The 20,908-nt window shown below is 67.6% G+C and overlaps 7 protein-coding genes and 1 non-coding gene across 8 annotated transcripts; 3 read left to right on the forward strand and 5 right to left on the reverse strand.

Moving 5' to 3' along the window:
- Positions 1-583: 583 nt before the first annotated feature.
- On the forward strand, positions 584-1,965 carry V1510DRAFT_400307 (HAD-like domain-containing protein; the record flags this gene model as incomplete). Its single annotated transcript, XM_066931953.1, has 1 exon — positions 584-1,965. Exon 1 carries the CDS (start codon positions 643-645, stop codon positions 1,963-1,965), a length of 1,323 nt encoding a protein of 440 aa, XP_066786355.1. The 5' UTR covers positions 584-642.
- A 20-nt stretch (positions 1,966-1,985) lies between these two features.
- On the reverse strand, positions 1,986-3,191 carry V1510DRAFT_371195 (putative conserved phosphoesterase domain-containing protein; the record flags this gene model as incomplete). The annotated part of the gene is made up of 1 exon (XM_066931471.1): positions 1,986-3,191. The coding sequence occupies one exon, from the start codon at positions 3,189-3,191 to the stop codon at positions 1,986-1,988; it is 1,206 nt and encodes a 401-aa protein (XP_066786356.1).
- Positions 2,915-3,577, reverse strand: V1510DRAFT_424224 (mediator complex, subunit Med21). Its single transcript, XM_066935064.1, has one exon. It carries the CDS (start codon positions 3,480-3,482, stop codon positions 3,261-3,263), a length of 222 nt encoding a protein of 73 aa, XP_066786357.1. The 5' UTR covers positions 3,483-3,577; the 3' UTR covers positions 2,915-3,260.
- Positions 3,578-4,832: 1,255 nt separating this feature from the next.
- On the forward strand, positions 4,833-6,718 carry V1510DRAFT_424226 (concanavalin A-like lectin/glucanase domain-containing protein). The gene is made up of 2 exons (XM_066935065.1): positions 4,833-5,124; positions 5,291-6,718. The coding sequence occupies exon 2, from the start codon at positions 5,302-5,304 to the stop codon at positions 6,595-6,597; it is 1,296 nt and encodes a 431-aa protein (XP_066786358.1). The 5' UTR covers positions 4,833-5,124; positions 5,291-5,301; the 3' UTR covers positions 6,598-6,718.
- V1510DRAFT_424228 (uncharacterized protein) lies at positions 6,630-7,444 on the reverse strand. Its single transcript, XM_066935066.1, has 2 exons — positions 7,275-7,444; positions 6,630-7,243 (listed from the first exon to the last, which is right to left on the reverse strand). Exon 2 carries the CDS (start codon positions 7,241-7,243, stop codon positions 6,653-6,655), a length of 591 nt encoding a protein of 196 aa, XP_066786359.1. The 5' UTR covers positions 7,275-7,444; the 3' UTR covers positions 6,630-6,652.
- Positions 7,445-7,448: 4 nt separating this feature from the next.
- V1510DRAFT_t274 lies at positions 7,449-7,520 on the reverse strand. Its single transcript has one exon. It is a non-coding gene; the product is annotated as a tRNA-His (tRNA).
- A 478-nt stretch (positions 7,521-7,998) lies between these two features.
- On the reverse strand, positions 7,999-10,524 carry V1510DRAFT_371188 (uncharacterized protein; the record flags this gene model as incomplete). The annotated part of the gene is made up of 2 exons (XM_066931470.1): positions 7,999-8,482; positions 8,606-10,524. 2 exons carry the CDS (start codon positions 10,522-10,524, stop codon positions 7,999-8,001), a joined length of 2,403 nt encoding a protein of 800 aa, XP_066786360.1.
- A 1,602-nt stretch (positions 10,525-12,126) lies between these two features.
- Positions 12,127-20,651, forward strand: V1510DRAFT_449865 (SEN1 N terminal-domain-containing protein). Its single transcript, XM_066935803.1, is given in 6 exon segments — positions 12,127-13,734; positions 13,752-13,939; positions 14,276-14,498; positions 14,850-14,979; positions 15,011-15,226; positions 15,258-20,651. The coding sequence occupies 6 exon segments, from the start codon at positions 12,246-12,248 to the stop codon at positions 20,425-20,427; spliced, it is 7,416 nt and encodes a 2,471-aa protein (XP_066786361.1). The 5' UTR covers positions 12,127-12,245; the 3' UTR covers positions 20,428-20,651.
- Positions 20,652-20,908: the final 257 nt, after the last annotated feature.

The raw sequence follows: 20,908 nt of genomic DNA on the forward strand, positions 1-20,908 counted from the left end.
GCGCCCCCCCCCCCGCCCCCCCCGCCCCCCCCCCGCGCCGGGCGCCGCCGCCGGAGGCTCGTTCGTGGGTGAGCCTCCGGCGGCGACTCCGTCGAGGGTGGCTGCCCTGCGGGCAGGCGGCGGCTCTGCACCACAAGTGCATGCGCCACCGCGGCTATATGCCCTGGCGGTGTGAGGCTGAAGCTGCAGGGACCGGCCCACCGCATGTGGTCACGTGCAAGCCGGAATGACACAAGCCGCAGCCGAGCGCCTGCAGCGTAGTCATGGCGCCGCATACAGCCGCTCGCGCGACTGCGCGCCGCACGGCGTGCGGCTTATAGCCGCCCGAGCCGGCGGCTGGACCGTCGAGGCGGCCGGCCCAGCGCGCAGCTTGCCAGCCTCGCCGGGCCTCCTGTCCCTGCTCGCATGCCCCTTGCTCGCAGGGCCGCCCCCGGCGCCGCCGCCCGCGGTCGTGCGCAGGCCCCGGTGCGGCTACATGGCGGCCCGCGCCGCACGGCGGAACGGGATAGAAGTGTGTAGGGTTAGGGCGCACATTTTTTTTTCAGGCCCAGACAGCGCCAGGCAGCACCACTGCGCAGCAGACATTCGAGCGAGCAACTGTCAGCGCGACAGCAATTGGGCAGATCGAGCCGGAACCACAATATGAGCTGGAGAGCACTGAGCCGGGCCGTCGGACGGACGGCGGGCAGCCGGGTCGGATCGCGGCCCGCGGGCTGGCAGGGCGGCGTCCGGCGGTTCGCCGACGACAAAAAGGCGCGGCCGGACGTGACGAGCGAGCCGCTGCTGTCGCAGGAGGCCGTCGACGAGCTGGCCAAGCAGGCCGGCAGCGAGCAGGAGGCCAAGAACGAGTGGGCGGACACGTCGAAGCGGTCGACGTACCGGTCGAGCACGGACGAAAAGCGCGACAAGATGGCGCTGGCGTTCTACGCGACCACGTTGGGCGCGGCCGTGGGCGGGTCGCTGTTCCTGTCGCGCACCTTCTCGGAGGAGGAGCAGGCCAAGCACAGCGGGGTCGGCAACGGATGGGCGCCGGGCGAGATGTACGGCCGGGCCAAGGCGCGGTTCAACGAGTTCTTCGAGTACTACCACGAGCCCGCGTTCGACGAGCTGCTGCCGCCGCCGGTGCCGGAGCCGTACCAGCGGCCGTACACGCTGGTGCTCGGCCTGGACGACCTGCTGATCCACAGCGAGTGGACGCGCGAGAACGGCTGGCGGACGGCGAAGCGGCCGGGCCTGGACTACTTCCTGGGCTACCTGTCGCAGTACTACGAGATCGTGATCTTCTCGAGCCAGTACATGGTCTACTCGGAGAAGCCGGTGATGAAGCTCGACCCGTACCGCAGCTTCATCTCGCACGCGCTGTACCGCGAGGCCACGCGGTACGAGGACGGCAAGCTGATCAAGGACCTGTCGCTGATGAACCGCGACCTGGGCAAGATCGTGATGATCGACGCCGACCCGCACGCGTACGCGCTGCAGCCGGACAACGCGATCCCGATGAAGCCGTGGCTGGGCACGGCCGGCGACCGCGAGCTGGTGAAGCTGATCCCGTTCCTCGAGTGGATGGCGACGCAGGGCATCAAGGACGTGCGGCCGGTGCTCAAGTCGTACCAGGCGTGCGACAACTACGCCGAGGAGTACGCGCGCCGCGAGGCCGTCGTCCGCAAGAAGTACGAGGAGGACTGGCGCGCGCAGCAGAAGGGCGGCGCCGCGCGGTTCCTGGCCTCGCTCGCGGGCGGCCGCGCCAACCCCGACGAGGTGCCGCCGATGCCGCAGGACCTGATCCGCCAGGAGGGCCAGCGCGGCTACGAGGAGTTCATGAAGTACATCCGCGAGCACGGCGAGAAGATGCTCGAGGAGGAGAAGGCCAAGGAGAAGGAGTTCCTGGCCGAGCAGAAGCTGACGCTGGGCAAGATCCTGACCGAGGGCATGCCCAAGCCGCCGGAGCCCGAGGCGCCCAAGTAGGCCTGTATATACTCAATTGACTAAAGCACGCACGAGGCCGAGAACACGGCGCCGACGGCCGCCAGCAGCGCGTACGACGCCCACCAGACCTGCTGCGGCCCGAACGAGCACAGCGAGTAGTAGAAGTCGTGCGCGCCGCGGGACGCGTTCCAGTAGGCCGACAGCAGCCCGGCGTTGGACCCGAACTCGCCCATCATGCTGCGCACCGTGAGCTCGCGCACGAGCGCCGGGCCGACCGCGTGCGACACGTTGCTGCCGGCCTGGGCCGTCCACCCGCCGGCCGTGCGGACGTGGTCGACCGCGCAGCCCTCGTGGTCGTGCCCGGTCAGCACCACGCCGCCGCGGCGGAACAGCCCGTCGAGCAGCCAGCGCGACGTCGCCGCGGACAGCTGGTTCTGCTCGCGGATGCGCGCGCCGGCCGGCACGGCGCCGGACTGCACCGTCGTCTCGGTCTCGCCGGCCTCGTCGTAGAACGAGAACAGCGGCGGGTCCACGCAGAGCCCGGCCGGCTTGTACAGCGGCACGTGCGTGACCAGCACGGTCGTGCCGTCGTAGTCGCGGTCGATCTGGGCCTGCACGAACGCGCGCGCGGCCGTGTGGTACGCGGCCGTGTGCTCGGCCGGCCCGTCCAGCGCCATGGCGCCGACCACCACCAGCCGCCAGCCGTCGTAGTCGCGCGCGAAGTTGAGCTCGCCGAACTCGCGCTGCCAGCGGTCGACGCGGCCGGCGGTCATGTCCCACGCGTAGCCGACGTCGTGGTTGCCGGAGACGTTGACGGGCTCGAACCCGAGCTCGGCCGCGCGCTCGAAGTTGGAGAAGATCCGCGACCGGAACCGCGCGGTGCGGACGGCAAACTGCTCGTCCGAGATCCACTGGCTCGAGAACAGGTCGCCGAGGACGACGACGTGGGACGGCTTGAGCCCGCCATATAGCCGCCGGTAGAGATGGCCCAGGAAGTGGTCGTTGCCGAAGATGTCGACCTTCGTGCGCGCGTCGGTCGACGGGCCGACGCCGCGGATCTGCGGGTCCGCAAAGAGCAGCATGCGCGCTGCCGGCGCGGCTGCCGCTGCGGCCGATCCGTCGACGGCTCCGGCCGGGCCGGCGCCGCCATACCGCGGCGCCGGCCACGCGCAGTGGCCGTCCAGGTGCCGGAAAAACCACGTGTACACCGTCAGCGGCACGGCAATCCCCAGCAGGAAGCAGCACAGGTGTCGCAGCGGATGCATTGTGGATTGTGTGGTGATGAAAATTTGCGATCAGCGATCGGCCAAACAAAGGTTGATTACTATGTACACCTACGACGACTCGATCTCGGTCTTGCGCCGCGACAGCTCGAGAATCACGCGGTCGCACTTGTCCAGCAGCTCGTCGCGCCGGGCGATCCACGTCCGGCACTCGCCGTCGGCGGCGACGAGCTGCTGCTCCAGCGCCCGCATCCGGTCGAGCTGGTCCGCCTCGGACACACCGATGCCGGGCAGCGACGAGATCAGCAGGTCGATCTGGCGCGACTTGACCATGATGTCCTTGGCCAGCTCGAGCTTGGTGGCTGCGGTCAGCGCGCGCGGCGGCGTACGTACCCTCGAAGGTCTCAGCGTCGTCGACCGTGACCTGGGCGTCCGTGACCTTGGCCTCGTCGCCGACGGGCACAAAGTCATGGTGCGTGTCCAGGTAGTACAGCGACGAGTACAGCTGGACGGCGAGCTGGTCGATGGCGTTCTGGAGCTGGCTGAGCCGGTCCGTCATGGCGTGAGGGCGGGCGGGAGAGAGCGCGCCACCTGCGCCACGGCCTTGGGCGGCCTCCAGCCGCGCGCCGTGCGGCTCACGTGCGCCGCACGGCGTGCGGCGCCGCGGCGCCACGGGTCGGCGACGCCGCCGGCGCGGCGGGCGGCGCGGGCGGCGCGCGTGCGGCGACTGCGCCGAGGCCAGCGGGCGCGTGCGGCGGCTTACTCGCGGCGGCTACTGCGGTCGCCGTTGGGGGCCGGTGGCTATGCGCCGCACACGGTGCGGCCGCGCTCCGCCCTGGCGAGTAATGCGCCGCACGCCGTGCGGCTCACACTCCGCCTGGCGACCGTCTGGCGTCGAGTCCGGTACGCCGAGTCCGGTAAAGTGTCCTGCGGGCACCGGCGCCTACGTACGCCCACCGGCGAGCCGTCGGCGAGGCCCTTCGCCAGGGCGCGGCACGGGCGCCTGGCGCACGCCTGCCGCAGACAGCTGCCTCGACGGGTCGCAGCCAGCGGCTGGACTCAGGCAGCCGCAGTCGCCCGCCCGCCGTCGACAGCCTCGCCGCGGCCATGGCACCCGGCGTCCGCACGAGCCGCAACTACGCCGGCCGACGTGCATACCCGAGCGCCGGCTGGCAGTGGGCGCGACGGTGCAGCGCCAAGTGGAATCCGGGGCGACGCGTACGCCCCCTGACGGCTGAGTCACGCGCGCTATCAAACATTCCTGGCGACGTCATACGGGCCGGACGCGTATGCGCCCCAGGGACTATTCGTAGTGAGCGCGTATCGGTCGCTATCGGCTCCGCCGTCCGGGCGGGCCAGCCGCGCAGTGGCCGCGTCCACTGGCGGCGCAAGGCAATGCGCCACAGTGGACAGGAACGCAGCCCGTCCATTGCGCCGCTAGGGGTGCCGGGCGTGCCGGCCGCGCGTAGTGGACAGTAGCGCCCCGCATCCGGCTGCCAGCAGCGGCCGCGCAGAGGCCGGACCAGCACCACCGCCGGGCCAGCGGCTAGGCCAGCGGCCAGCGCAGGCGCCCGACCGGCGCCGCACCGTCCCAGCGGCAGCGCCCAGCCTGCCGGCGCCGCTGACCTCGCGGCCACCTGCCACCGCGTGCAGGGCCACTCCGCGCGTGGCCCGCAGGTGGTGGCGTGGTCGTAGGTGGCAAGGGCCGGAACGTAATGTTTGTGTACGCGACCAGCCGGGGACATAGCCGCACCAGTAGCCGCACTAGCAGTAGCCGCGCCCAAGGCGGCAGTAGTCGCAGCTCGCCGCACGGGCGTGCTATATTTAACACAACCAAGCCTAGGCTATTTACTTCCTGCCCCTTCGGGGCCCGTAATTAAACCCTCTGGTCTGCAAGCAGAAAATTTTCGACTGTTCGTTGACAGGCGCTGGAGACATTGTCGATCAGCACACTCGTTTGAGATTTGTGGCCGAGGTAGGTCGATGGCGGCGGCGGGCGGCGGTGCCGCGGCGGGCAGCCCACGGGCGGCCGCGGGCGGGCGGGCGGCCGCCACGGGGCTGCGGCTACATGGCTGCGGCTATATGGCCCGCGGGCCCACGCGGACAACGGCGTCCGGCGCGCAGAGCACGCTGACCGGCAGAATACGCGACAATGGTCCGGTTGAGTCTGATTGGTGCGGCCGCCGCGCTCGTCGGTGTGGTGGCGGCAGCGACGTCGTGCGGGGCCGACTCGCACTGCCCCGAGAGCGCGCCGTGCTGCTCGCAGTACGGCGAGTGCGGCACGGGCGCGTACTGTCTGGGCGGATGCGACCCGCGGTACTCGTTCGCGGTCGACGCGTGCACGCCGGCACCGGTGTGCAAGAACCAGACGTTCACGTTCGCGGACGACTCGTCGCTGGTCAAGAACACGGTCTACCTCGGCGACGCGGACGAGTACGGCTGGGTGTACTCGGGCTACCCGCTCATCTCGAGCAACCGGCTGCTGGTGACGATGCCGAACCAGACGGACGGCACGCTGCTGGCGTCGACGGCGTACGTGTGGTACGGCAAGATCTCGGTGACGATGAAGTCGTCGCGCGGCCAGGGCGTCGTCACGGCGTTTGTGCTGCTCTCGGACACGCAGGACGAGATCGACTTTGAGTTCCTGGGCTACGACCTGAACATGACCGAGACCAACTACTACTCGATGGGCATCCTGGACTACTACAACGAGATCGACGTCAACCTGACGGACACGTTCTCGAACTACCACACGTACGAGTACGACTGGCAGGAGGACTCGATCACCTGGTCGATCGACGGGCAGGTCGGCCGCACGCTGCACAAGAACGACACGTACAACTCGACGTCGGGCGGATACAACTTCCCGCAGACGCCGTCGCGGGTCGAGCTCTCGATCTGGCCGGGCGGTCTGTCGACCAACTCGGAGGGCACCATCCAGTGGGCCGGCGGCGAGGTCGACTGGAACTCGGTCGACATCGAGAAGTACGGCTACGACTACGCGATCGTGCGCAGCGTCTCGATCGAGTGCTACGACCCCCCGTCGGGCGCCAACATCACCGGTTCCAAGTCGTACCGGTACGTCAACCGCGACGCCACCGCCGACAGCGTCTCGATCACAGACGACGACACCGTGCTGGCCTCGTTCGCCAACACCGGCCTCAACATGACCGCCGGCGCGTCGTCGTCCGTGTCCGACACGGACTCGTCCACGTCCTCCTCGTCCAGCACCTCGACCGACGCCAAGACCGGCACCACCTCCACCACCAAGGGCACCAAGACCACGTCGTCCAAGTCGTCGTCGTCGACCGCCAGCTCGAGCGCTGCGGCCTCCGAGACCGGCTTCAGCCAGGGCTCGTCTACGTCGAGCTCGGCCGACGTCTCGGCCGGCGTCACCGGCCTGCTCGCGCTCGCCGGCGCGGCCGTGCTGGCCGCGGCCTTTGTGTAGCGCCATCTATCCCGCACTGCAGGACATTGGAGTTGTTTGTATGCAATCGAATTAATTACGCCGACGGCGGCAGCATCAGCAGCCCGACCTGGCCTGGCCGCTCGGTCGCGAGTAGCTCAAAGTTGCTGGCCGCGTTGACTGTGTCGGTCACCTCGACCAGGTAGCCCCGGTCTCGGAAGAACTCGCGCGTGCGCGGGCCCAAGATCCGGCTGCGCCCGGCCCCGAGCCCGACCAGCAGCAGCTCTGGCCGCGGAAAGAGCACGTCCCACACGCCCAGCGCGGCCGGGTCGATGTCGACCAGGCCCGCGTCCAGGCCGTGCACGTGTCCCTGGAAGTCCCACGCGTACGTCTCGGCGCCGATGATCGCCAGCCCGCGCCCGCCGTCCTGGCACGTAAAGACGTCCCCGTTCGACAGCGTGAAGCTGTCTTGGCCGACCGTGTCCACCGACACCGGCGGCCGCGGCAGATCCTGTAGCATGTCAAAGTCCTGCAGCGCGCCGCCCTTGGACGGCTTGATGGCTGTTGCCTGGTTCAGCACGCGCGTCTCGCGCACGACCGCTGAGGCGTGCACCAGCCGCCGGCCCGTCCACAGCGCCGGCCCAAAGGTCCCGGTCCGGGCCAGGTTTATCCGGCAATGGCGGAGCATCTGCCGTCAGCTGAGGCCTGTCGCCACGTACCGGCGAAATCTCCTCGATGCGTCCTGGGGCCGTCGAGCGATCGGCAAAAAATCTGGAACAAGCGGAGGTCCTGCGCTGCCGTCTTCCCCAGAGAGTTTGAAATTGCCGGATCGTGAATGGTCGTTGGCGTCTGGCGTGGGAAGAAAAAAAATCGGTTACCCGACGTCAGGCTGTTGCCGTTGCCCAGAATCGAACTGAGGTCTGTTCGGCCACAACGAACTGTACTAACCACTATACTACAACGGCCTGATCTGGATGAACGCCGCCGATGCGTGTCAGGTGGCGGGAGGGCTGTGGTAAGGCAGCGGCTGTGTGCCCGGTGCTCCTGGCGGTTGTGTACCTGAGCTCCTGGCGGCTGTGCCTGAGCTCCCAGCGGCTATGTGCCTGAGCTTTCAGTGGCTATATGCTCGCGGCCAGACGAGCTTCCGGCGGCGACTCCGCCGAGGTGGTTGTCCGACGGGCAGATCAGAGCACGCCTATCTGCGCCGCGAACCCAGCCGAAGGGCCGCCCGCCACGGAGTCGCCGGCGGCGGCTCATGCGGCTACATGCGGCTACATGCGGCTATATATCGCATATAGCCGCCGCCGCACGGCGTGCGGCTGATTCGTAGAAGTGCATTAGCATTAGCGGCAGTGCCGAAGAGAGCGTCGTTACAATACAAAGAGTGTACAAAAGAGCGTGATAGTTACAAGGCGTTGAGCCGGAGAAGTTGGATGTACAGGCCTAGAGGAAGGCGATTTCGCCCGAGTAGCTGCGGGGCATGCGGAACTCGGACTCAGTGTCGCTCGAGATGCGGCGGGAACCGTCGGCGTTCCGCGGCTGATTCTCGGTGGCCCGGCGTAGGATTTCGTTCAGACTCGAGCGGCTGTTGCCGGAGCTCGAGCCGTCGGTCTGGTACCGCCACGCCGGCGGTGACTCGGACAGCGACCGACCCGAGGGCGCGGTCTCGAACTCCTCGGATGAGGCCGAGTCGGCGTGCTGGTGCTGGCGATAGATGGACGCGTCGGTCGAGGCCAGGGACTGCCCGTCCTCCGACTGGTCGGACGCGCTGCGGCTGTTTGGCATCTGCCCGAGAACGCCGACGGTGTCGCGAGCCTCTTCTTCCTGGACGGCCTGCAGGTTGCCGTAGCGCAGCGACTCGATGGTGCTGGACGAGTACTCGCCGATCGTGTTCATGCCGGTGGACTGGGTGTCGGCGGTGGCCGCACTGGTGACGGACGGCTCAGAATCGCCCGATTGCCGGCTGTTGGACCGGACATACGAATTGCGCTGGGAATTGCGCCGACTGCTCCGTCGGCTGGTGCCGGCCGCATCCTGGCTGTCGTGGGACGCCAGGCTGTTGGCACGCGACTTTTCGTCCGACCACATGCTGGCGATGTCGCCAGAGCTGCTTTCGATCAGCCGCACCGAGAATATCTCGTTCGTGGCGATCGTGTCCAGGCTCGCCATCGAGTCGCGTTGGCCCTTGAGTTGGCTGGACCGGTACACGACGCCGGAGCGCTTCTCGGGCGACGACATGGGCGACGGCTGCAGGCTGTTGGGCGTCGGCCCGCGGCTGCTGTGGACGAACGTCGAGCCAGAGAGCGTTTTTTCGTGCATCCCGGCCGGCCGTTCGTAGTCCTCGATGTTGCCGCCGCCGCCACCACCACCCCCGCCACCGTCGACGGTCGTGCCGCTTGGTGCCATGCTCGTCCGCGGGTCCCACTGCTTGCCCATGGCCGGCCACTCGTCCTCGATCAGGACGGGGTGGGAAATCGGCGGCGTCGTGGGTCGCTGGCCCTTGCGCGACCGTCGGCAGCACAGAAACAGCGCCAGCAGCGCCAGCAGAAACACGCATGGCAGCGTGACGCCAAGCGCGATCGCAAGCGTGCGGTGATTGGACGCGTGGGTGCTCGTTGGCGGTGCGGCAGAGCTGGAAGCAGTGGCACTCGCGGTCGCACTCGCGGTCGCACTCTCGGTCGCACTTGCAGTTGCCGACGCCGACACAGCCGGCGACGTCGCCGTCGGCTCGACGCCGTCGATGTAGAACGACGCCGTGTCCGAGCCGGCCGCGCTGGACGCCTTGACGGTGACCTTGGCCGACGCAAACGTCGACGGAACTGTTCCCGAGAACGTCAGCGTGCTGTTGTCAAACGACAGCCAGGACGAGACCGACGTCGGCTGGTACGACACCGTGATCGCGTCGTAGTCGCCTGTAAACGCGCTGCTGTCGAGCGTGTACGAGAATTTGGCGCCGGCAGTGGCGTTGACGTCGCTGAACGATCCCGAAATATAGTTGGTGTCGACCGCGGCCACTTGCACGGCGATCTTAGCCCGCACCGAGTCCTGGTAACTGTCCACGATGTCGACAACGACGACGGTCGAGTTGGCGCCGGCCGCTGGCGGCGTACCGGTCAGCGTGAGCGTGGTGTTGTCGAAAGACATCCAGGACGTGGTGTTGGCGGCCACGCTCGACAGATTGGCCGCAACCACTTTGTCGCCGTCAATCGTCAGCCCGTCGGCCAGCGACACCGAGAACTTCTTGCCAGGCGTCGCGCTCACCGAGACGGTCGTGTTGGCCAGCTCGAGCTGGTGCTCGCCCACGGAGAGATAGAACGCGGAGCGGGCGCCGGAAAAGCCGGCAAAGTCGGTAGCGACCAACTCGAAATTGAAGTACTGCGGCGGCGCAATAATCGACGCCAGGGCCGGCGCGGTGCCCGAGAACGTCAGGGTGTCTGCGTCAAACTGGATCCACGACGGCAGCGACGTGTTGTCGTCCGAAAGACCGTAAAAAGCGACAATGTCGTCGTCCGACGCGAACGTCGAGTTGGCAAACGAGACGGAAAACGTCGCCTCCGGCTCGAGCACTAGACCGCCGACGCCGTCGAACTTGGTGTCAGTCTCGAGCTGGCTCACGCACGAGTGGCGCACGCTGGGTCCGGCGTCAGTCGAAACCACGAGGGCCACGGACGCGTTGGCCGAGCCGGAATCGTCGGCGGCCACAAGCACAAAGTCGACGTCGCCGGCGTCGGTCTTGGCCGGCGTGCCCGAGAACGTCCACGAGCTGTTGTCGAAGCCCAGCCAGTCGGGCAGGTTGTGCGCCTCGACCGTCGTCGCGCCCGAAAACGTGCTGTTCGAGAGCGTGAACGCGTATTCGTGGCCGGTCCGGGCCACGGGCGGGTACTGCGAGGCCACCGGCAGCGCGACCGTGGGATCTGCCGCGACGCGCGCAAGTAGCGCGCTTGCAACGAGGGCAACGAGGGCGGCCATGGCGGACGGTGACGGTTCGGGTCGCACGAAGTCGCAGGAAAAGCCGGCCGTGGCCAGGTATATAACGCATCGCGCCTGCTGGCGCCGTTGCGCGTAGGCATCGCTGGTGCCCGTGGCCGAATGCGGTCACGCGTGACGCGCTGGGCCGCCGGGGCCTGAAGAATGTGCGCCAGACGCGTTGGTGCCTGGGGAAATTGCACTACCGAGTTGGGCCGACAGACGCGGCGACGAGGGCGACTGGGGCCGGTAGGGGCCGCCGCGAGGCTGCCGCGGCCGCCGAGACCGCTGCGAGGCCTACCGCCGACGGCCGCGGCCGCCGGCTGCCGCAGCCGTGAGGTTCCGCCGCTCGCCGTCCCCGATTTCCGGCCTCACTGTCCGCGGCCATCCGGCTGATTTCTGTAATTTCGGCGCGCGTCGCTGCACGCGAACTGCCAATCTGGCAGCCGAGAGCGCCTATATCATTGCCAGACCGAAACTAGCCGCGTGCGACGGCTTCTGCTGTTGGAATGGTCGAGGGAATGGGCTCCAGACCTATTTTGGGACACGCGAAGTTGCCGGCGGGTGGTCAGGAATGTAAGAATCAGGGGTCGCGCTGGTGCGCCGCACGAACGTGCGGCTCGGCTGAATTCACGTGACTGCGTGTCGTCGCCGCCGCCACCGACGCCGCCCAAACGGGTAGGCGCCCAGACTGGCTAGCGCCGGCGCTGGCCGCCTGAAACCCGGCTGGGTTAAGCTTAGGCCACGCCGTGGCCCAATCGGTCCGGCCCCCGGATGCGATGAGCTCACGACGCGCGCGTCGATCGTCGACGCGTCGCGCGACCGCCGTAAACCGCGAAGTGCCTGCACGGCGCCGCGGCCAATGCCGGTCGTCCATGGCGCCGATCGCCGTGCAGCCTGGCGCCGGTCTAGTCCAAGCTGCTGCCAGATCGGCCAGATGCGACCAGATGGACGCAGATGCATGGACGACGCGACGCGCCGGGTGCCTGACCCGACAACGCGCCGTGCGGAGGGCGACGCCAAAGTGCACACGTGCGGCGTAGGCGCGCCCACCATGCGGTGTTTTTTGGCGGTCCGGCCAGTCCGAGCCCGCCAATGGTCGCGGCGGTAGATGACTGGGCGGGCGGGCGCTGCCCAGATAGGCAGGCTCGTCAGATTGCGTGTGGGGCGCACTACTGGGCGTAATCTACTGGCAGGCCAGGCAGCCCTGGTTGCCGCATCCGGCTGAGCAGCGGCAGTGCAGGGGTGCGGACAAGACCTACTGCGGATCGGCGTCGGCGAGTCGGCAGAGACCGCTGCGAGCGACCACGGAAGAGCAGTCGCCGGCAGTCGCCCAGACGGGATTCTGGGCGCGAGGCTCAGCGCAGTGCCAGACGGCGGGCATTGCGGACGGCGTTGCGTGCTGGCGAGCCGCACTACGTGCGGCGCATTGTCGCTATGTGTTGAGCCGCACGACGTGCGGCGCATTCTCCCTGCGTCCCAAGCCGCGCAACATGCGGCGCAGAGCTCTGATCCGCCGCACGTCGTGCGGCTCGTGCGCGTGCGGCTCATCGCCGCACCATCCGCGGCTCAGGGGCCGTTCGCATTAACGGCGTGCTCCGCCGCCCGGCATCCGCCGACACCCGTCAGCACACGCCCCCGGCTACTTACTGTCTGCCCGTTTCTCCCAGCCACTATCGACGTGTCTGCTAAAAATTTCAGCTCGCTTACCCGCTGAGGTGACAATGGCTTCGCTGAACCCACGTCTCCGGCAGCTCCCGTTCTTGGTCCGCAAGCTCATGGAGGATTCGTTGCGGTCGCCAGTGCTACCGGCCCGGCTAGCGCGCCCGCGCGGTCGAGCGGGGATCAAGACAGCCAGTGCCAGAAATGACCCCGCCGAGCCCTCGCCCTCAGACGCCGACGCAGACCTGGCGCAGAGCATGGCCGACGTCACCTTGGCGCCCGGCCGGTCTCAGGCTCCGGAAGACATCGACAAGCTGATCACTACAATCATGAGCGACGGCCCGGCAGCTGCCACCGCCTCCGCTCCCTCTGCAGCTGGTTCGGTTCAGCCCGGCAAGGTCCTGGAACCGCTGTTTGTCCGGCACTTTGCCGCCATCAACCACGCCGACAGCGTCCGATTCAACTACCCGCGGCTGGACGATCTGCAGAACATCATCAACGGCGGCGTCATCGCCAGCAAGACCGCCGGCGCTGTGAGCGACGACGCCGGCCGCGTCTACGCAGAAGCGTACCCGTCGCACGTCCGTTTCGCGACCTCGGCGTTCACGTTTCAGGTGCCGGTCTACGCCGGGCCAAAGATCGAGTTCGGCGACATCGACCCTTTCGTTCTGGCGTCGGCGGTTCCGCATAGCAAGCCGCAGAAGATCAGGGGCACCGACTTCTTCTCGTACAAGCTGTACGAGTCCAAACACCAGCGGATCCGGCTGGACTTTCCGGGCCGCGGTACGATTGCCAAGGTCGCCGACGAGATCGTGAGGTCGTGCAACGGCGTCATCGGCTTTGACATGGAGTGGACGACCGACAGCAAGATCGACGTGATCCAGCTGGCGTCGGAGAACGCCGTGGGCGTGTTTCGCACGAGCGGCCACCGTAACCTGCACACGAGCCTGGCCGACATCATCCAAGACCCCAAAATCCTCAAGGTCGGTGTCGGCGTGATCAACGACATGCGAAAGCTCTACAAGGTCTTTGGCCTCCAACCGCGTGGATTTATGGACCTGGCCGACTTTGAGCGCGTGCTCGAGCAGCACGGGCTGTCGGGGGCAACGGCGCCGGTGCTGGCGCTGCGCAAGATCGGCTTCACGACCGAGTGTGACCTGCCCCAGCTGCACAACTTCAGCCGGCAGAGCAACCACATCGGCCTGTCGGCACTCGCGAACCGGTACACGGGCCTGCCGCTGGACAAAGGCATGCAACGGTCGGTGTGGAACCGCGAGAAGCTGACGGCGCGGCAGCGAGAGTATGCGGCCAACGATGCGTACGCGGGAGTCAAGATATTCTACGGCATGGTCGACCTGATCTGGTCCGAATACGAGTCGCGCGTGTGTCTGGCCGAGTACTGGCCGGCGTTCGTGCGCGAGCTGGTGTTGGCGCGCACGCTGGCACCGCAGTCGAGCTACACGGCCAAACTGGACCAGATCTACGATCGCCGGTCGGGTGGGCAGCCGCCGAAGCTCGAGCCGGTACCGGACATACGGACGCTTGTTGACCGTATGCGACCGATTCAGCTGCCGCCGGTGCTATCGGCGCCGGCACACGCCAAGCCCAACCTGAAGCCCAAGGTGAAGCGCAAGAAGAAGAAGAAGCCAGCGGAGGCGACAGCCGCGCCAGCGGCCGAGTCGTCCAGCTCGGACCCCGATTCGCCGGCCGAATCGGCGTGACCGACGAGCTGAGCACAAGCTACGCTGCCGCTCATGTACAATTGCATAGTCGCGGCTCGGCTGGTCGAGCCGCGCATTTCCATATATAAGCGAATCATGTATAGCTCGCTTGAGGGCTTATGTACCAAATGCCGGGCGACGGGGCCAGTCCCCACTTGGTGTTACCCGGGCATCCGCGCCGGCGAACGCACCCCGCGCCGGCCGGTCCGCGGGTCCGGACCAGCCCCAAACTGGGCGTCGGCCAGCTGAACTCGGGTAGCCAGTGGGCTGGCGTGCCGTGCGGTTGGCGCCGTCAGCCGCACGTCATGCGGCTCCAACACGGCGGACTGCGTGGTTGTGTAACACAACCACCACAGCGGTACGTCTCGTAGTGGGCTGGTGGCGGCAGCAGCCGCCGGCTGCGTCGCCGGCCGCGCTCCGCAGCCTCTGGGCCGCGGCCGTCGCCATCGCTGCCCGCCACGTCCGACCCATACGCCGCGCCCACAGGGCACAGCATTGCGCCCGCCGGCGGTGCCGCGACCACGCCACCAGGCCAATTGAGCCCGCCTCCCGTGGCTGGCTCGCGGCACCGACCCGCGCGGCCGGTGGCGGAAAGTGCGCGCAGCGACGCGTAGTTCACGTGACCAGGCGTCACATCCCATTTAACTGAACGTTCAGGAAAGGTGACCCAGCATTTTCTCACGACGGCATCGGTTCCTCCGGCTCTGCAGAACCGCTCATCCTCGGAGGCTCGGACGTCGTAGATTCGGTCGTCCAGAGTCGGCAGAAGTCGAATTCAGCGGAATCGTGCAGGTCGGGGCCTGCATCGGCAGAGAGAGGTCGAATCCGAACGAACGACGGCGGCGGCCGGACTGAGCATGAGCGCCAACAGTGGGCCAGCCGCGGCCACGGGACCGGCGGCAGTGGGCGCGACGACGGCCGCGGGCGGCACGGCCCCCGCGGCAGACGCCGGCAGCGCCGCAGCCGCACCCGCGGTCGATCCGGAGCTACAGGCCGTGCTCGACCTTATCAAGGAGAGCCACCGCAACGTGGACAACGAGCAGCTGCAGGAGAGCGCGCTGCAGGCTAGTCTCAAGTGAGTGTGCCGGCGGCGGCGCTGACCGCAGATACTTGAGCGCGCTGCCGAGCAAGACGCACCTGTTTTGCGGGCCGGCCAAGGTGCTGGCGACCGAGGCGCTGCAGCTGTTTGCGCTGCCAGACTCGGGCGCACTGACGTGGCTCAAGACGACGCTGTCGGAGCAGTTGCGCGGCTGTTTCCTGTGCGCCAAGTCGTACCAGCAGTGCAAGCTCGGCATGAAGAAGGTCATGCTGGACGAGCTCGGGTATGTGCTGCCGCGGCGGCGCTGACGGCAGCTACGACGAGGAGAACGTAGACGAGTTTTTCCAGATCATGTCGACATGGGACCGCGAGCGGCTGTCGATCGTGCTGGCGCCGGCGGTCGAGCTGTGCAAGACCAAGGACGTGACTGCGAACGACATCTCGAAGGCGTTCAACGCGCTGTACGAGTGCCTTTACGCGCCGTACCTGCTTGAGGACTACTACTTCCAGGAGAAGTTCTCGGTAGTGTTTCTGGGGATCCAGTCACGCGGGCGGTTCCTGCGACTGTCGCAGGAGCTTGTGCCGGCCATGATTGAGTTTCTCTTCATTGGCCGGACCAAGCTGCGAGTGTGGGCTGAGCGGTCCCTGCGGGATCTGTCGCGCAAGTTCACGGTGGCCGAGTTCGACGCGACCGTGCTGACCGCGTTCGAGCGGTCAGTGCGCAAGGCCATGGCCAGGCGGGACGACGAGGAGTTCATGGCGTCCTTCTGGGCGTGCATTGCGCTGCTGGTCGACAAGCTCGATAAGGGCGTGATCGTCAACAAGTGCTGCGGCACGCCCGAAGACATTGTCAAGTTCCTGTGGGCCGAGATCCAGACGTACCCGCCGCACATCGCGGCGATCCTGCAGTGCTTCGCGGCGCTGCTGCGCGTGCTTGGCACGGACTTCTGGGACATGGCCGCGCCGTTTGTCGCCCAGAACTTCACCGACACGATCTTTAACAATCCGTCGTTCGAGAGCACGCTGCGGACAACGCCGGCGGAGGCCACGCCGCCGCCGGTGTCGGGCGAGACGCCCAAGCCGGCCATGTCGGACTTCCTTGGTTGGATCGAGCCGTTCCTGCAGTCGCTGACGGGCACGGTCAAGCAGCGGTCGAGCGACGTGATCGCGGCACAGCTGCTGATCAAGTACCAGGACGGGTCGTACCCGGCGCACATACGGCACGAGGCGCTTGCCAAGGGCCTGACGGTGCTGGCGCTGTCGCTGGACTTTCCGCACGAGTCGACGTTTGTGGACAACGAGGTCAACAAGATTATGAAGCTCGAGGCGCGCACGCTGGCGGACAAGTACTCCAAGCTGGTCGTGGACGCGTTCGCGCAGCAGACGGGCGCCGTGCGGGCGAGCGCGCTGAGCGTGGTCACGCGGTGCCTGTCGCTCGACGTGTTCATGATCCTGGGCGAGTCGATCCAGATCCACCGGAAGCAGTTCACGGCGAGCTCGCTGGTGTACCACGACAGCTTCTGGAAGAGCTTGGCGGGGTCGGACGCGTGCCGGGACGTCGAGTTTGCGCACGCGTTTGTGTGGAACGTGGCGCAGCTGGCGTCGGCCGAGAAGGCGATCGTGGGCGACAACGCCGCGCTCAAGCCGGGGCTGACGCGGTTCAACACCGTGCTCGGGCAGGTGGCCGAGGCGGCGGCGGGTGTGCTGCGGCGGATCCGCGACCAGGACACCGGGCGGCTGCGGCAGCTGGTGGCCAGCAAGAAGACCGTGCAGGCCCTGATGACGGCGTCGTTCGCGGCCGAGCTCGCGTTCTCGCAGGCCAGTCTGGACATCATCAAGGAGTGCTACGACGTGACCGGGCGACTCGAGGGCGTGCGCGCTCTGTTTGCCGCTGACATGCAAGCCTTTATCGAGGCGTACGTGGCGGCCATCAAGGACGCGACCACGTTCGGGGTGTTTGGGCCGATCCCGCGACTGATCCGCACGACCATGGACCTCGTCGAGGTGCTGTTTGACGGTCGCACGGGCTACGTGGCGGCCACGGGCCGCGTCGACGAGGCCATGAAGCAGCCGCTGGTGTCGTTCTGGAAGCGAATCTGGTGGTCGCTGTCGTACATCTACAAGCGCACGCTCTTCTGGGCGACCGTGTACCCGAAGGACTCGATGATCGACTTCATGCGGGACGTGCTCGACCTCAGCAACTCGCTGTTCTCGAACGTGCAGATCCTGGGCCAGGTGCTGGCCTCGCAGGACCTGGCCGCGCTGTCGCTGACAGCGTCCGAGCAGGCGTCCGAGCAGGAAGTCGTGCTGCTCGAGATGGTGATCGAGCCGCTGCGGACCATGTCGCAGTGGCTGCGGCTGTCGGACGTGGCGTTGCTGACGTCGTGCTGCAAGCTGGTGTCGGCAATGCTGAACCGGTTCGGCCGCACGAACGTGCAGCTGCCGCTCGACATCTTCACGCTGCTCGACAACCTCGCGCACAAGGCCAAGCGGCACCGCAACAACCTCGACGAGGCGCAATGCAGCGAGATCATCATTGCGCTGAGCATCTTCGAGGCCGAGTCGGCGTACGCCGACGACGAGAGCTCCGAGACGAGCAGCGTCCTCAAGGACGACTCGTCGCGGTCGTCGACGCCGTCGGCTGCGTCCGACAAGAAGCGCGCGAGCAAGCTGGACGGCTGGCTCAAGCCCGGCGCGGACGTCGACGTCAAGGTCGAGCCCAAGGCCGAGCGGCCGGAGGCGCGCCGGCAGGCCGACGAGCGCGCGCGCAAGAAGGGCGCGCTCATGGCCTTTGCCGTGCCCGTGGCCGAGCTGCCGGCCAAGGAGAAGGCCGCGCCGGCCAAGAGCGAGCTGATCAACAACATGCGCGCCGAGCTGGCCGAGAAGCGCCGGAAGATGCAGGAGGCCCAGGCGGCCGCGCTGCCGGTGCATCCGCCGCGGCCGGCAGGCTTTCGGTCGCGCGACACGTCGAGCGCGCGGCAGACGCCGACGTCGGCGGCGCACTCGGACGACTCGTCGTCCGAGTATGACAGCGACACCGAGGGCCTATTCCAGCTGTCCAAGGCGCACACGACGGCGCTGTCCAAGCCGGCGGTGCCGGCGGTGCGGTCGCGCACGAGCGCGGCCGTGTACGCGGGCGCGCGGCGGACGATGGCGCCGGTGATGAGCGACAAGGAGCGCGCGGAGCGCAACATGCGCGCGCGGCTGCACGTCAACCTCGGCCCGCTCTACCAGCGGATCTTGAACTGGGACCTGCACGCTGCGTCGTGCGGGATCAAGGAGGAGACGCTGCAGGCGGTGCCCGGCAAGTTCAAGGACGCCCAGCACTACAAGTCGGTTTTCGAGCCGCTGCTGATGCTCGAGTGCTGGCAGTCCATGCAGCGGTCGAAGGAGGAGAAGCAGGAGATGCCGTTCCGGGTCGGGATCAACAGCCGCGCGGCGTGCGACGAGTACGTCGAGATCTCGGCCTCGATCGAGACGGCGACGCTGGCCACGGTCCGGCTGGGCGACAGCGACATGCTGCTGCTGACGTACGACCCGTTCGGCGCCGCCAAGGCCAAGGAGGGCGGCAAGACCAAGTACCCCGGCGCAGAGCACCCGCACTGTTTGGCCAAGGTCAAGGAGATCAAGCGGTCGCGGTCGGACCTGTGCGACATCGTCCTGCGGTGTCTGCCGAACCCCGAGATCGTGAAGCACCTGCTGCCCAAGGCGGACCTGCTCGGCGTGCGCGTGATGAACATGACGACGATCGAGCGCGAGTTCTCGTCGCTGCACGGGCTGGCGTACTACGACATGGCCGACGCGATCACGGCGGCCAAGCCGACGCCGCCGCCGCGGTCGGACGTGGGCAAGATCAAGCGCACGCAGAGCATCTACAACGTCAACGCGCCGCAGGCGGCGGCGATCGTGGCCGCGACCGAGAACGCCGGGTTCACGCTGATCCAGGGCCCGCCGGGCACGGGCAAGACCAAGACGATCCTGGGGATCGTGGGCGCGCTCGTGACGGGGCGCAAGGACAACAGCGTGAAGATCGCGATCCCGGGCCAGCTGGCCAAGCCGCCGCCGCCGGTGGAGCCCAAGCGGATCCTGGTGTGCGCGCCAAGTAACGCGGCCGTGGACGAGCTGGTGCTGCGGCTCAAGGGCGGCATTCTGGACGCGGCCGGCCAGCCGTACGCACCGAAGGTGGTGCGGCTCGGCCGCGGCGACAACATCAACGCGAGCGTGCGCGACCTCACGCTCGAGGAGCTCGTCGACCGCGAAGTGGCCAAGTTCGAGGAGGCCAACGCCAAGAGCAAGGGCGACCCCAAGACGAGCGCCAACCTGCGCGAGCAGCTCACCAAGGTCCTCGGCGAGCGCGACACCGTGCGCAAGCAGATGGAGGACACGGCCGAGCAGGCCGAGCGCGACCGGCTGCGGGCCCAGCTGGACGAGCTGTTTGCGCGCAAGAACCAGCTCGGCCAGCAGCTCGACCAGGAGCGCGACCGGCGGGCGGTGGCGATCCGCACGACCGAGATCGAGCGGCGCAAGATCCAGACGCGGATCCTGACCAGCGCCGAGGTCATCTGCGCGACGCTGTCCGGCAGCGGCCACGAGCTCATGACAAACCTGTCGCTGACGTTCGGCTCGGTCGTGATCGACGAGGCCGCGCAGTGCATCGAGCTGTCGGCGCTGATCCCCCTCAAGTACGGGTGCACCAAGTGCATCATGGTCGGCGACCCGAACCAGCTGCCGCCGACGGTGCTGTCGCAGGCGGCGTCCAAGTTCCTGTACGAGCAGTCGCTGTTCGTGCGCATGCAGAAGAACCACCCGGGGAGCGTGCACCTGCTGAGCATCCAGTACCGCATGCACCCCGAGATCTCGCGGTTCCCGTCGCTCGAGTTCTACAAGGGCAAGCTGATCGACGGCGACGGCATGGCAGCCCGCACGGCGCGCGAGTGGCACGCCAGCGAGCTCTTCACGCCGTACCGCGTGTTTGACGTGCGCTCGCGCGAGGAGCAGTCGGCCGCGACCAAGTCGTACTACAACCGGACCGAGGCGCTGGTGGCGCTGGCCATCTACGAGAAGCTGACGCGGACCTACGCGGACATTGACTTTGACGGCAAGATCGGCGTGGTCACGCCGTACAAGCAGCAGCTCAACGAGCTCAAGAACGTGTTTCGGCGCAAGTTCGGCCAGCCGATCTTCCAGGTCGTGGACTTCAACACGATCGACGGCTTCCAGGGCCAGGAAAAAGACATCATCATCATCTCGTGCGTGCGAGCGGCGGGCGGCGGCCGCGGCGTGGGTTTCCTGAGCGACGTGCGCCGGATGAACGTGGGCCTGACGCGCGCCAAGAGCTCGATGTGGATCCTTGGCCACGTTGAGTCGCTCGTGGTGGACCCGGTGTGGCGCCGGCTGGTGGACGACGCACGGGGCCGGGGCCTGGTCTCGGACTCGTTCAAGGACGGGTCGCTGACGGTGCCGCTGAAGCGCAAGCACAACTGAGCATAGAACATAGAGCATAGGGCCGGTGGCCCACGATTTGGATAGTCACGATGTACAATAGATCTTGGACGAGACGACGTAGCTGCCGAGCATGTAGCCGCCATTGGGTAGCCACATAGCCGCCACATGGCCGCCACATAGCCGCCATATAGCCGCCATATAGCCGCCATGTAGCCGCACGTGTCACGGCGGGCGCCGCATGGCGCTGCGCGTAGCTGGCGCTGCCGCAGAGGCTCAGCCGGGTGTACGAGCCGCAGACTCGTGCGGCTGTGGACCAACGTGCCGTGCCGCCCAACGGCCGCCGGCCAGCCCCGGGCGGCGACACCGTCCGGGCTAGCTGCGTTCGGCAGGTTGACCCGTGCTCGCGGTCTGTCCGCAGCGCAGGACCCCTGACGGAGTCGGCGCCGGAGGCTCGTTGCAGGCAGCCGCCGCGCGGCGCCGCAGAACGCCACACGCCACCCCCTGCGCGCCGCACGCGCTG

Source organism: Dipodascopsis tothii (assembly GCF_038497935.1).
Source record: "Dipodascopsis tothii strain CBS 759.85 unplaced genomic scaffold V1510scaffold_61, whole genome shotgun sequence".
In the NCBI taxonomy this organism is placed as follows: Eukaryota; Fungi; Ascomycota; class Lipomycetes; order Lipomycetales; family Lipomycetaceae; genus Neoaidaea; species Neoaidaea tothii.

Excerpts from the sequence above, each read along its gene's own strand:
- V1510DRAFT_424224 (XM_066935064.1), bottom strand. The coding sequence starts at position 3,482 with ATGGTCAAGTCGCGCCAGATCGACCTGCTGATCTCGTCGCTGCCCGGC.
- V1510DRAFT_424226 (XM_066935065.1), top strand. The coding sequence starts at position 5,302 with ATGGTCCGGTTGAGTCTGATTGGTGCGGCCGCCGCGCTCGTCGGTGTG.
- V1510DRAFT_424228 (XM_066935066.1), bottom strand. The coding sequence starts at position 7,243 with ATGCTCCGCCATTGCCGGATAAACCTGGCCCGGACCGGGACCTTTGGG.
- V1510DRAFT_449865 (XM_066935803.1), top strand. The coding sequence starts at position 12,246 with ATGGCTTCGCTGAACCCACGTCTCCGGCAGCTCCCGTTCTTGGTCCGC. Across the intron at positions 13,940-14,275 it reads CAAGCTACGCTGCCGCTCAT|TGGGCTGGTGGCGGCAGCAG; the intron begins GTACAATTGCAT and ends TACGTCTCGTAG. Across the intron at positions 14,980-15,010 it reads GCGCTGCAGGCTAGTCTCAA|ATACTTGAGCGCGCTGCCGA; the intron begins GTGAGTGTGCCG and ends CGCTGACCGCAG.